Source organism: Calidris pugnax, unplaced genomic scaffold (assembly GCF_001431845.1).
Source record: "Calidris pugnax isolate Ruff unplaced genomic scaffold, ASM143184v1 scaffold273, whole genome shotgun sequence".
Lineage (NCBI taxonomy): Eukaryota > Metazoa > Chordata > Aves > Charadriiformes > Scolopacidae > Calidris > Calidris pugnax.
The window spans coordinates 8,242,903-8,256,480 of record NW_015094508.1 but is presented as its reverse complement, the minus strand read 5'-3'; the positions used below and the strand labels follow the sequence as shown (position 1 = coordinate 8,256,480).

Sequence of the window (13,578 nt, the reverse complement as noted above, 5' to 3'; positions counted from 1 at the left end):
CTAATTTGTTTGTTTCTGGTGCAGCTGACACTCTAGGAGGAGGAAACTGTTACCTGGACTGAACTCAGCACATCTTTCCTGCAGAATAGGAATATATTGAGTTTGTCTTGAAATAGTGAGGTATTCCTTTGACCTAAATTGTAGATGAGCATTTGAATTACAAATACTTAACCTACAAATGATCTGTTCTGTGTGCAGCAAAATTAAGATTTATAATGCTTTTGATGGTGGGGCAGAAAGTCAAAGTGCAAGATCTTCACAAAATTTAGAGGCAGGGACCTCTTTAATATATCAGTTCAGAACTTTTTTATCTTCTTAATAATACTGATCTTGAGGTTGTTATTCTGACGCCTATGCAGAAGAATGAAATTTTAAGATGTCCCAGAGGACATCGGAGGAATCTGAATTGAGCTGGCAGAGACAGTTGGGACTCTAATGGCTTCCTGAACCAAGAGCAGGAGAACAGCTAAGATCATTAGCATTATCAGAAATGTTATTTCAATACAGTAATCCCACACCTAAAATCTAGGAACAAACTGGAATATGTTGCTGTGGCTTTCAGTATGAATTTAATTTACAGCTACTCTTTTCAGACCTCAGGAATTTTAAACTGATAAAAACAATGCTGAGCATATAGTTATGCTTTATTGTATGGTAATCAAGGCATCGTTTCAGACCTAAAAAAAAAAAAAGTAAAGATTTGAGCTGGTTACTACAACAGCTCTTCACCAGAGGTAAAGACCACCACACACCTTGTCCTTACATCATGGATATTCCTCTCTACAGCCTCTGACTTCCCAAGTTGGATGCTTAGCCATTCTCTCTGCTGTATTTTGGAGATTAAGTTGCCTTTAAAAAGACAGTAGCGTGTTTTTCTTTGTTTACCTACCTTAGCAAGGCCAATGCCTATACTTACAGGTGTGTTGTAAAGACTACTGCTGTACTTGAAATGTGCTTCAAGTAATTGTTACACATTATTTAAGGATCATAAATATGGTTACTGGAAGTTTCCATTTGTCAAAATGATTGCTCAATGTTACTCATAGATCATCTAAAATATTTTGTTTAACCTATTCTTAGGTTAGTGACGTTGGAGAATAGTCCATGTCTTACACCTGAGCTCCTGAGAATATTTCAGAACATGTCTGCCCTTCTTGGTAAGTCTTTTACCAAGTATACCAAATAAAATTTCATAGTTTGTTTTTTCTATTGCTTGTGGTGTTCATGTAATGCTGCTGTGGCTACAAGAGCTAAAGGGGCTTGCAAAATTCTAGCTACTGAAAGATGAAGAACAGGTTTTTATTGTTTGACTTTCCAATCTTCTTTAATATTTATTATCTATTTACCCTAGTTCTCTTTTTTAATAAGTTGAAGCTGCTTTGTACCCCAAAGGTAAGAGAAATGTCAACTTATCATTTCAGAGGTTTTTTAAGAAGTTCCTGAAATTTAACGCTAAATACGCTGAGTTTTAGTGAGATTGATTTTATGGAATATTTGCCGGTTCTGCTTACAACCAGAATGATGTTTTCTAGTCTGAAGAACTGAAGTTTTGGTTATTAGGTTTTCCATTATTGTGTATTAGTCAGCCAGCACTGAAATTAAAAGTGGTAGGTTTGCTTGAATTGTTGACAATATATAAATTCGTTAATGAGGATTAAGAATCAGTGCTTAGGAAATACTGATATTTGGGGTGCTTTTGCTTTGCAGTTCCAGGGAGTATAAAATTTTTGCGGTTTAATTTTACAATATAAATATGTCTTCGTGTAATGAAGTCTTTAGCCATGCTTTTGTAGGTGGTGAATGTAATGCAGAAAATGGATTCTGTTTCAAGAGGAAATTACAGAAGTTACTTTTTAATTGTTTTCAGCACTTAATATTTTATTCTGACTAAAGGTCAGTAGAAAGTTACATCACAATGGGTAGGTGCAAGATAACACCTTCTGTCACTTCCCTGTGTACACTAGATCTCTAATGACAAATTTGCTCAGGAAAGTAGTGTTTTGTAGTGGTTTCAGTATTTACTCCAGAGCTCCCTCTTAGGTTCTGTAGCTGCCAAATACTATTTGTCTTCATTCATATCTACGCACTACCCTTCCTCCTGATTGTTCTGTGTTAGTAGTAGATAGTATCTGGTACAGGAAGCTTGCACAATGCAAATGGCTGTGATTTTCATACTTATGTCACACTGCTGATCTGCTTCAGTAAAATTCAGAAATACTCTGTATCTGTGGTCTGTTTACATTTGCTATTGCTATTTTCTCCCTACGCTGTCCTCCCAAGCCCTCATGCAATACTGTGGAAAATAGTATTGATAACCATTTATACAGAAGTAGACAGTTTGACTATGTTTAAGGAGGTACAGACAATAGACTGGATTGTCTATTATTCAGGTATTTGATTATTCATTGTGTTGTAATTTTTGGTTTGCTTTAATTACCTTTGTGGGCAGGGTCCTCTGGGACTTGATTGTGACTGTACACAATACTTTTTCAGAAAATTCAGGAGGTGTGCAGTGATAGATTACTGGTTCCGATTCAGGACCTTTAAGAACTCTTTGAGCTTCTAGTGTTTCCTATTGGATTTGGGAGTTTAGTTTTAACAATCAAAGTGCAAAACTTGATTTGTGATTTCTGTGTTATAGCAGTATGTTTTCTTCAGCAAAGTGATGTAAAACTGAATTAGATACATTATGTGCAAATTATCTCTGATATTTGAAGTATGCTATGGATATCACCTAAGAGCAAGGTGTTGCCGTGGCTTTTTTGTTTTCTTTTCGTGAACACATGTTCAGATGGCTGCAAATGAACGTATAATCTGTTGCACAGGCTTTTTTGTTTAAATACTCTTAAGATGCTTTCCAGGACTATGTACTGCACAAGCACTTGCTTATCTATCATTGCTTCCTGGCCCATCAGTAAGATCTTAGAAATCTGAACTTTGAAGGCCTCTATGCAGCCTCCTCTCATGCCTTCTCTGCTGGATCCAATTGTCTTGCTGAGAAGAATACATTCACTATTTATTCTTTGACTTTCATTCTAACTTAAATGACAGCCTAGAGAAGTAATTGCTTGCCATTTCTTCTCCTGAGTCCTTTAGGAGATTTTATTTTTTTTTTAAACATGCTTATCTGCTGACAAGCAATTTCAATGTCTTATGCATAAAAAATGGTTTGATATTTAGTTGATTTTTTTTTTTTTAGCGATTCATTCATTCATACTAGGTTTTTTATTATTTGAACACACCTTTGTCATGGCCACGTCACAGGCCTGTGGCATATGTCACCATAGGTGTACCTCAGTGAAGTGACATCTCTTTAATTTTTAACAATCAACTGAAAGGGAAAAACTATAGAAATGTTACTGATTTTTCTTTTTTAATTTGTCTGAAAGTAATATGTAGTTATTCCTTTGCAGATACGTTTGTCCTTCTGAAAAGAGCCTTTTGTGTCCATCTCAGGATACTACTGCTATTGGAACTGGATGGCAGAGCAGTTGTACTAATCAATTAGATTTGCCTTTTAAAGTAATCAGTGCAATTCTTAAATCTTAAAGATAGAGGAATAGAACACTACATTTGATACGAAGGCTTAATTTCACCTGCATAACTCACCTTCCTTCAAAGATTGTGGTGCTATCAGTACAATGACTGTTCACAGCATAATTGTCGTATTTGGTCTTCATATCAGCACTGGTGCTAATGTTTAAATTATGTTGAAACGTTTTTTTAAAACATATATAGAAGTATTTTCCTGTTGGCTCTCCATGATGATTTTATTGGAATATTAAAGGTGGTGGAGCAGAAGTCCACTTACTTTACCAAAAATAGTCTGTCTTGCAAACTGGTTTTAAGAAAATTTAGCAAACCATTTGACGTTTTTTTAGTTGGTTTGTTTTTTGGATTTTTTGAGACACCAGGGGCTGTTGGCTTTCAGCGTTAGTATTATCCTCCATGTGAAACTTTGAAACCTTTTGCCTTGCTATGAATTATGTTTATAGATGTTCTGGGGTGGCTTTTTTTTAAAACAATCTTAGAGGTACTGCCTGAGGACATGTCTATTTTTCTCTCTTCAAACCACTGCTGTATAACATCTCCTGTGTGTGTCCGTCTCTTAAATAGTTATGCTTTCCTTACTGAAATACTCAAGGTATGGCCTAAAGCTCAGTGAGTTTTAGTCCAAAAGCTCAGTGCCTTTTGATGTGGTGCCTGAGTCAGAGGAGCAGAACTGCAATCATTATTTCAGTCTTTCTGCTCAACATTAACAGATTCAAATGTGAGAGAGATCACTTATAATAATTGCAGGTCTCTTACGTACATGTTCCAGTTGTTCATTCTTTAATATCTTCTAAGCCCACTGTCACATCCAAAACTTAACTTTTTTTATTTTATTATTTTTTTATTAGCATTGGCTTTTAAGGTGATGGGATTTTTTGTGCTTCCATTTGGGAGCATGAGAGGTGTTATCATTTTTCTTGTTATTGTCTGCTTTGTTTTAACCCCAGCCAGCAGCCACCACCACACAGCTGTTTGCTCACTCCCCGCCGTGGTGGGGTGGGGAAGAGAATCAGAAGAGTAAAAGACAGAAAACTCATGAGTTGCGATAAAGACAGTTTAATAGTTAAAGCAAGAGCCACACATGCATGCAAAGCAAAACAAGGAATTCTTTCACCTTTCCCATCATCAGGCAGGTGTCCAGGAAAGCAGGGCTCCGTCACGCGTACGGTGACTTGGGAAGACAAAACACCGTAACTCCGAATGTCAGCCTGCCTTTCTTTCTCCATCTTCCAGCTTTATATGCTGAGCACGATGCCATATGGTATGGAATATCCCTGGGGTCAGCTCTCCCGGCTGTGTTTTCTCTCAGCTTCTTGTGCACCCCCAGTCTCCTCACTGGTGGGTGGTGTGAGGAGCAGAAAAGGCCTTGACTCTGTGTGAGCACTGCTCAGCAACAGCTAAGCATCACCCTGGTACCACCACTGTTTCCAGCACAAATCCAAAACACAACTCCATACTAGCTACTGTGAAGAAAATTAACTCTACCCCAGCCAAAACCAGCACGTTCTCTCTGGCAAGGAGAGAGGACCTGAATGGTATACTGACTATAAGGAAACGTTTTTCTTTTTGCAGGCATCTGGCACTTAAAAGCTGTGTGAGGGGAAAAAAGCTTGTAGAAGTGAATCATTTCAGTTATACTTCAATTTATGATGAGGTTGTGAATTGTGATCTCTTTTTTTCCAGAGCTTAGTTCAGAAAACCTCAAAAATTGCTTTAAGATCATCAATGCTTATATTTTCTTATCATCATCTGAATTTTTACAGGTATGTTACCATTATATAAAGATTCATATTAGCACCCTGGGTCCCTACTGGCAAACCATTCTGTACAGTAAAGGTCTACAATTAATATTTTGTGGAGTCATTTTGTTACCTGAGAAGGTCCTCTGCAGGGTAGCAGCATTTACTCTAATTATCCTACCAGATTACGATTATCATCATAAATTCTAGCAAAAATTGAACAAGAGGTATTATGCCTTTTTCTCACACCTTTCTTTAGAAAATTCTTTGATTGTTTAAAAAACCTGTGATGTTAAAAAAACCAAAATGCTTAGATTAGGTTTTAATTAGTTTAGGAAACATAAGTATTTTAGCAAATACGATCTTTGAAGAGAAGCCATGTCCTTGGACATATGTAATCCCTAACATGTTGCGTTTTGAAATATATACATAAATATAAAACGTGTTTGTGTAATACCTTATTTTTAATTTAATTTTCAGATGTATGCTGCTGACCTATGCAGGTCATTTTGTGAACTTTTGGGGGATATAACTACTGAAGGTCAAGTTCAAGTTTTAAAGGTAGAGTTATTCAGAGATATTCAGCTCTGTGCATCCATTATTCTTGCTAGTGTTTTTTCAGGTTAGAGTGATGTTTTTTAGAGTAATGTTGTAGAACATACAAAAGAAAACAGCTTATTTAGCACACACTGACATCGGAGTCAGTGGTGTTTTAACTATGTATTGTACTTACTGCTGTGAGAAGCTTAAGGACTCTGGGTCTGGAATTTAAAATATCAATTCCTCTCTGTCAATACTGTTATTTAGATTCTATAGTTAGGTAAATGTTTGATGCAGCAGCCTTTAACCAGATCTCTAAAATAGAGTGATAATAGAGTGATGCTGCTAAGTATCATTTATCCACTTGGCTCCCAGTGTGGTCTCACATTAGCCACAAGGTTTGTCCAGTGTACTTGAAACACCTTCCCAATACGCCTGCTTACTTCCAGAGGGGTAACTGAACTATAATCCATGTAAGCATTTTTACAATGAGGAAAATGTTTTGTCAGGCATCACTGTGCTGACTTGTTAAACAAAATCCCCCTAAGGTAAATATTGGGAACAGAAACACACAGCATGCTCTGAAATGTTTTCCTACACAGAGCTTTGGCTGGATTGAGAATAGACATTAGAACAGTACATATATGGATAAGGTTGGAAAACACTAATTCAGACTGATAAAATGATTTATTGCAAGGTTACTGAGGCTTGATGTGACTTGATTTTCTAGTTATCTGCGACAGACAATAAAATGTTTGGAAAGATTGTGTACAAGGAACAAATGAGTTAGCTAAAACTTCTGGTGCCTGGAAAAGACAAGTGGGAGAATATGTTCACCTCCATATAACAGTAAAGGTCTACAAAAACTGAGAGGCACTGGAAGGGGTCAACTGCTTAAAACCTCTCTCAAGGCAAGACATAGAGGGCATTAAATGAAGCTAGTAGGGACAAGGTCTAAAAAAAGATTTAGGGGAGACTGGACGAGCACAGAAGAGTAGTTCCTTGAGGAAGTTTTGGTGAGCTGAAAGTAGGTAGAAACTGAGAAGAGTGTCTGAGGGAGGGAGGTACCTTTATGGTACCTATATATGCTTTATACACAAGACCGTATAGATGTGTGGTCTCTGCCTTCACTTTAAGAGTGAATAGGTGAATATACTGCCCGTTATTCTCACAACCTCTTCCCCTGTCTGTCTTGGTACAAGGAGAGAGCCCAAACAGCTGGATGAAAGAAAGCCTGAAGAACACAAGAAAAAAATTACTTCAGGGAACAGCTCATGGGGGGTGGAAAAAAGAGCTGAGAAGCACAGAGTAAAGAATGTAAAAACTGGCAGCCAGAGCAGGGTACTGAGAACAGCACATCTGAGGGCACTTGTGGCTACTTAATCACCTGCCAAGGAATGATAGATCCTAATGAATGGTACTTCAAAAAAGTGACAGGACAAAGGTATGGAAATAAGCCTTAAACTGCCCATACTTTTCCCAGCCAGCCCACATCATCAAGCTGCTTTTTGTGGAGCCATATCAAGGTCCCTCCTTCCAGCCCGCCTCAGCACCTTTGCCAGGGCCATGAGGAGGTTCTTGCTAGGTGGGTTTCACTTGGCATGTGAGTTTTCATCAAGTCTGTTATGCAGATCAGGTTTGCAGAGTATTTTGCTCAAATTTACTTTCAGCAAGCCTGAGGTTTGCTGGTATTTAATGGTAAACGTCCTACCAGGACTTTATATATGGACCAGTATATGTAGTTTTAAAGCTTCAGTTAAGGTTTTTAAATGTAACTTACTAATTGTATAAATTGCTTTTGTTTTTAAGGTTGTGGAAAATGTTCTAAAAGTAAACCCTGTTTTGGGTCCTCAAATGTTTCAGCCTCTTCTGCCGTCAATATTCAAGGGGATTTTAGATGGGGAGGTAAGAGTCACTCTTTACTCTCAACTTTTCCTTTCTAATGGGAAAGTATCTTCCATTATCAGGCCAAATTTTTTCATATTGGTGTTGCATTTTCTCTTGTTTTAAGAGCATCTGATAGATCTTTGACAGGTGTTTAAAAAGTCTGTAAAAGTAATATAGTCGTGCAAGAGTTAAAGCAACGTATCCATAACTTCTTTTGTCATCTAGTGTTTATTTTAATAAAATAGCGTGAATTTCATTCTTCCATTCCTTCACTATTAACACTGATAATGTGCCTCTGTGCGCAGTTAGATCCTTTGTAGGCATTGGAGTTTTGTGTTAGGGTATTTAAAGATGGTTACAGTACTCCTTTTTAAGTGTACCTAGACCAGAGAAAAACAAACTGGTCAAGGAGAAGGTTGATTTGACCTTCTTTTTCTAATTGACATATCTAATTTGAAGAGCTGAGGAATGTGAGAATGCGCTGTGCGAGATAGAAAAGGCTTCAAGATTTTGCTTGCTTGTATGTCTTAAGTTCTCCATTTTCACTCTCTTTGCCTTCACAAATTTCCGTGTTGTATAAAAAGGAGTAAAATTCAATATGCTTTAACTGTGTTGGACCTTGCAGTACTTGCAGGGGAAAAAAAAATAATCAGCAGAATCAGTGGGTGGAATTCTTTTTTTCCTCTTTACTTTTTTTTGTCAAAAACTGTTTTTTTCAGAGTTGAAGACTTTCACTTAACAGTATTTGGCTCCCAGTATCATTGAGTTAAATAAGATATTTCCAAGATTAAGCCAAGTTATATTACTTAGCAATTTACTTTTTGCTGTATAGAACACATAAAGACAGTTTGTTTGAGCAGTTTGCAGATTAAGACACAAAACTCAAGTATATTACTAAAATGTCTTCTGATTTAAGACTGTAACAAATTCATTGCTCTCTATTCAAAAATATATTAATCTGGGTTAACGTTTTCAGGTAAATGTTGGCATTTGGTTTTTTCAAGTTGGCAATTCTGCAAAATAACTACTTTTATGTTGTTAGATGCGAAATTTAATACAGGAAGACATGTAGCTTCTTTTAAAATTCAAAGTAATAACAAAAGGTAATGAACTAATGAGCTCACTACTGTATCCACTTAATTTTGAGACACTTGCAAATTAGTTGTTGGCAAATGTATTGGTTTCTCTTAGTGAAATAAGAAAGAACAACTTCAGAAATATTAAGCACCTCTTAATTGTAATTAATTACTAAAATTGTAAACAGTAATTTTGATCCATAATCAACTTTGAAAGTAATTTTTTAATAGTATAATATTCTGTTTATTCCTTAAGGTGATGGTTTTAAACTTTAAAGTAAAATCACCTTGCAAGTTGTCTTGGCTGTTCAGAGGAAACTGACTTTGGGATAGCCATAATTATCTTATTGTAAGAATTGAGAAACTCTGGTAATGATTGCTTGCGTGCTCAGTCTTGTGTTCTTAGAGGCTCCAAAACTACAATTTACAATTTCAAATTTCATAAAATACATAAAGGATGCATGCAACTATTTTCCATGTATTTCTGCTCTGTATGTTAGGTATTTTTCTCTTAATTAATCTAAGCCTCCTTTGTTTTGGTTTACTTTTGTTTCAGAGATACCCCGTAGTGATGTCTACTTATCTGGGGATTGTGGGTAGAGTCCTACTACAAAATGCAAGTTTTTTTTCGTTACTTTTGAGCCAGATGGCGTGTGAACTGGGTCAGGAGGTAAGGATTTTTGTGTTGGTATTTTGTCTGGATTGCATGCAGAAGCATTGCGCTTTTTTGACCCAAAATAACTTTTCCCTCTGCTTTCCATGCTTGTTCCTCCCCAGACCACCTTGAGGTTACAGAGGTTCTTTTCCTACAAGTGTTCTACTATGTCTTTAAGTGAAATTTTAGTAATTTTCTTTCACTGTTCTGAATCAAGGCTCCGACCATGAATTAAATGCATTTCTAAACTTCTGGGTTACAATTAATGGTGAGAGGGGTTCAGGGCTTGGAAGCACTGCTACAGAAAACTGAAAAAATAACTGTTGCTTGCTAATTCTGTCAGGTATGCAGAACTGTATGGTGTCTTTCTCAGATGGAACAATGTATTCAGTTGCTAGAAAAATTAAAATAAGTGAGTTTCTAAATATGCTGGAGTACTCATAAATGAAAAGGAACATTCTGCTTCCCATTGCAGTTGGACCAAATTCTCAGTAATGTGATTGAAATGTGGGTTGATCGAATGGATAACATCACTCAGCCAGAGAGAAGGAAACTTTCTGCTTTGGCATTGCTTTCACTTTTGCCATCATTGAATAGGTAAGCAGATGTACAGTGTCTTAAATAAGAATGCCTCCAAGGCCCTTAAGATGATATTTAAGGTATTTCACAATTCTGCAGATAAATATTCCAAGATAAGTAGTTTTATTGCCTTTTTGCCAAGAGAAACTTAAAAAGGTAGAATTTTCATGCTATTTTTTCATGCTATATTAACTTTTTATAACAACATAGTAACCTTTCTTATATTTCATGGAAAATGTCATTTAGTAAAATTGAGAAAACAGCACTGCACATTTTATTGTCCATTCTTATATTAATACTGAACTAGCTGCTTCTCTCATCTTGATTAAGTGGTTGCTTTAGTTGGCTTGTTAGCATTTTGGAGTTCCTTCCAGGGAACAGTGTTTGTTCAGTTTGCTTTCCTGTTGTGGGTAGATCTGAACGAAAGTGATGAAAATCCTTGTTTTGCCCTTTATGACGTGAAATGGAAGAGTTGCTGTAAAAGACTGTGAAACTTTCTATAGTGAAACCTTCTACTGTGAAAGAGTTCTATAACAAGCAGCTTTTACTGTTGTCCTTTCTCTAGCCATCATCATTGCTGAATATACATACAAAATGAAAGTTTTTAATGAAAATGCTGAATAGTACTATGCTGACTTCTAAACTGCCACCACTCAAATTCATGTATAACACATGTTTAGGTGAGAGTTCAGTCCGTAGTTACCTTCAGATTATATTCTTGTCTGTTTGAAAGTCAGGAAGACAAGACTGCGTGAGTTTACATTTAGTCTGCCGGATTTCCTGAAAAGCCTTGTCTAATGGAAATTTAGATGGTTGCTCACAAATCCTAAAGCTACGTTAGTATCTATAAAGCTGTACAATATGTAGTCATACCTAAAAAATCAGGGAGCTTTTACATGTAAAACTTAAAGAGGCTTCATTGCTTTTAATGTGCACAGAAGCTTTCCTTTTTTCATCTCAGATCATCAGGACAAACATGTAGCCAAAAGTGAACCGAGCAGCTACTTTATGAGAAAGTTTTTGGGTTTTTCAGTAAATGTAACAATGTTATATTGCTTTTGAGTACATTTGAAATGTTCTTAAAAAGGTGTAATCTAAAATTTAAGGTGCTGAATTGCATGCCTGTCTTCCTGTGAAGTTTCTTTTAAAGAGGTGAAGGAAAAAACAAGTTGCTTTAGATAACTGTGTTATTTTGAACTACCTTCAGCTGCTCCAAATTTCCTGCTGTGAGAGCCAATTATTTCTGGCAGTCCATAACATAATAAAGCCTTCTGCAAATGACAGGTTTATTTTTCAGATTTTCAAATCATTTAAGAAAGCCGTTTCTCAAATAAAAGGCCTCTCTTTAGTGGACATATTTATGTCAAAGCTATGAAAATTTTACTATACAACTGATAGACTGCCAGGGCCAAACATACCTTCAGACAGAATGTGTGAAATTGATTCTGTCAAGTGATTGTTCCTTCTACTACTGAAAAATATGAGTCTCTTCGGTTTTGCCATTTCGTAGGGATTATATTACATGTGCTTGCTGCATGTCACATCTGAAACTTGTGTTAAAAATGAAATTTTTCAAAAGCAGGCTTCTTTTGCAAATTCATTTGCAGAGTTTAGCAAAAAATGTTTTAAATATAATACAGTATTTAAACAAAATATTTTGATTCACATAAACAGCTAAGTAATTTTTTTCTGTTGGAGTACCTCGCTAACCAGGTTCCTGATTAGATATTACTTTGGACATCCAAACCAGTTCAAGATTTCTCAGCTGTAGACACAGTACAGAATTTTGTCTCCCAAGGATGACCATAAGACAGGCTTGCTTGGGATGGCCAAGCTGAGGGGGAAGTTCTATCTTCAGCTTGCTCCTGTACAATGGTCAGGGGTCATACCAGTTGCAAGCTCAGATTTTGAAGATTCTGCTATAGGGAAAACAGGCATCTGCACTGTGTTTAGCACTTCCTGAGGATTTTGCTCTTTTTGCCAGTTGCTTCCTCTTGCCTATAGCTGGAGCTGTATGAAGAGCATCAGGTTATTTTAGAGAGGAAAAGGAGGAAATAAACAAAAGTACTGGGGAAAAAATGAAGGTAACACACATTCCCATTGTTTCCTCAGAGTTACTTTATGGATAAAATGTTGGGGAAAGTATCAAGGAAGAGTGATCTTTTTTTATTCTCCCTCTAAACTCTATAGTATTACTTCATTGCTCTCAGGTATTTTCTACTTAGTGGTAAGGTTTATACCTACACATATGTGAACTTGGGACTAAAGCTTCCATCATTATTAATTTAAAACCAGTAGGGCAAAAATAATTTACTATTTCAAATATAGCGCCTTTGACAGCATCATGAGTGAAGGATTTTAGAACAGGTAAGATGGGAATCACTGCAGAGTGGTTGTAGTTCACAGTAGTTCTCGGACCATTTAGTTGGACTAAGCATGTTACAGAGTGACAGTTTATTAGCCAAACTACAACTTTCTTGTCTAGGCCATATCATCCAGAGATACATACAATGACATGTCTTTAACACCAACAGTACTATTGCATTTCATCATGTACACATATAGTCCTTCAATCCAGCATCCTGTTATCCTGTTTATCTTCCTACACGCAGCTACACATTGTGTTAGTCTTGAGAAGTTCATATTACAAAAAGAACAATAGCTGCTTCTTTCCTGATTAGTGTGTTGCAACACTTTTGCACTTAGCAGTAATTTCCTGGTATTACTTGGGATTTTTGCATAAGCTAAATACTACCTGATTATCTGCATTTGCTCTCTGAGCCTGGCCATTCAAGTGTTAGCATTTTTTGTGTCTAACAGATACACATCTGTGGTTTTTTCCACATTTGGTACTCTGCCTGTTTCCTTCTCATAGCTATCCATGTGCATTTTTATTGATTTATTATTGGTACTTCGTGAAATAAAGACCTTTATCTTTAAACTGATAACATATAGTAGTAGGGTCCAGTAACAAAATTTAGGCAGTCAGGATGCACTTAAGGAGTAATGGTGTCACCGTGTTCAGCACACAAGGGACATGTGGATGGATACATAATAGCTAGAACAGTGAGGGTTTTTTGAAAAAAAGCATGAAAGGACTTGAAGTTTGGTGGAGCAGAATCATGTCTGAACTAGGGTGTGAGACATGAGGAGTAACAGCAACCTGGATGAATATATTCACAAATGTCCTAATTTCCTGGTCTAGTTCAGTCATATTCCTGTTTGTCTACAATCCTAATGGCTTGTTTGTGAACCTACAGCTTCAAGAGTACTCTTCTAGTACAGTACGGTAGATGTTGTTGGGTTTTGTTAGATGTGCCCTTGGTCCCCAAAACAGCACCTAGTGAACATTGTCAGGAGCAGCAGCCCAACTTTTCTGTAGGCCGCTGTGGAATGGATGTGGGCCCCTAACACTCTCTGAGGTGCTATGGTTTCAGATATGCATTTTCGGCACTCTCTATTTCCTGAGACTAAGGTTTTGGAATGGCCTTATTGTTGGCATATTGGGATATTGAAAGCTTTTAATGATTTATTTAGCAAAGTAGACTTC

General features: G+C 36.7%; 1 protein-coding gene across 3 annotated transcripts in view; it reads left to right on the top strand.

Annotated features, from left to right (window-relative positions):
• IPO11 (importin 11) overlaps positions 1 to 13,578 on the top strand; it is an 82,800-nt gene that overhangs the window by 45,939 nt on the left and 23,283 nt on the right. For all 3 annotated transcript variants that reach the window (XM_014964969.1, XM_014964966.1, XM_014964967.1), the window contains exons 24-29: positions 1,081 to 1,157; positions 5,236 to 5,315; positions 5,772 to 5,852; positions 7,641 to 7,736; positions 9,351 to 9,464; positions 9,925 to 10,046. In XM_014964969.1, the coding sequence (XP_014820455.1) occupies positions 1,081 to 1,157; positions 5,236 to 5,315; positions 5,772 to 5,852; positions 7,641 to 7,736; positions 9,351 to 9,464; positions 9,925 to 10,046 (570 nt within the window). The remainder of the gene's footprint in view (positions 1 to 1,080; positions 1,158 to 5,235; positions 5,316 to 5,771; positions 5,853 to 7,640; positions 7,737 to 9,350; positions 9,465 to 9,924; positions 10,047 to 13,578) is intronic.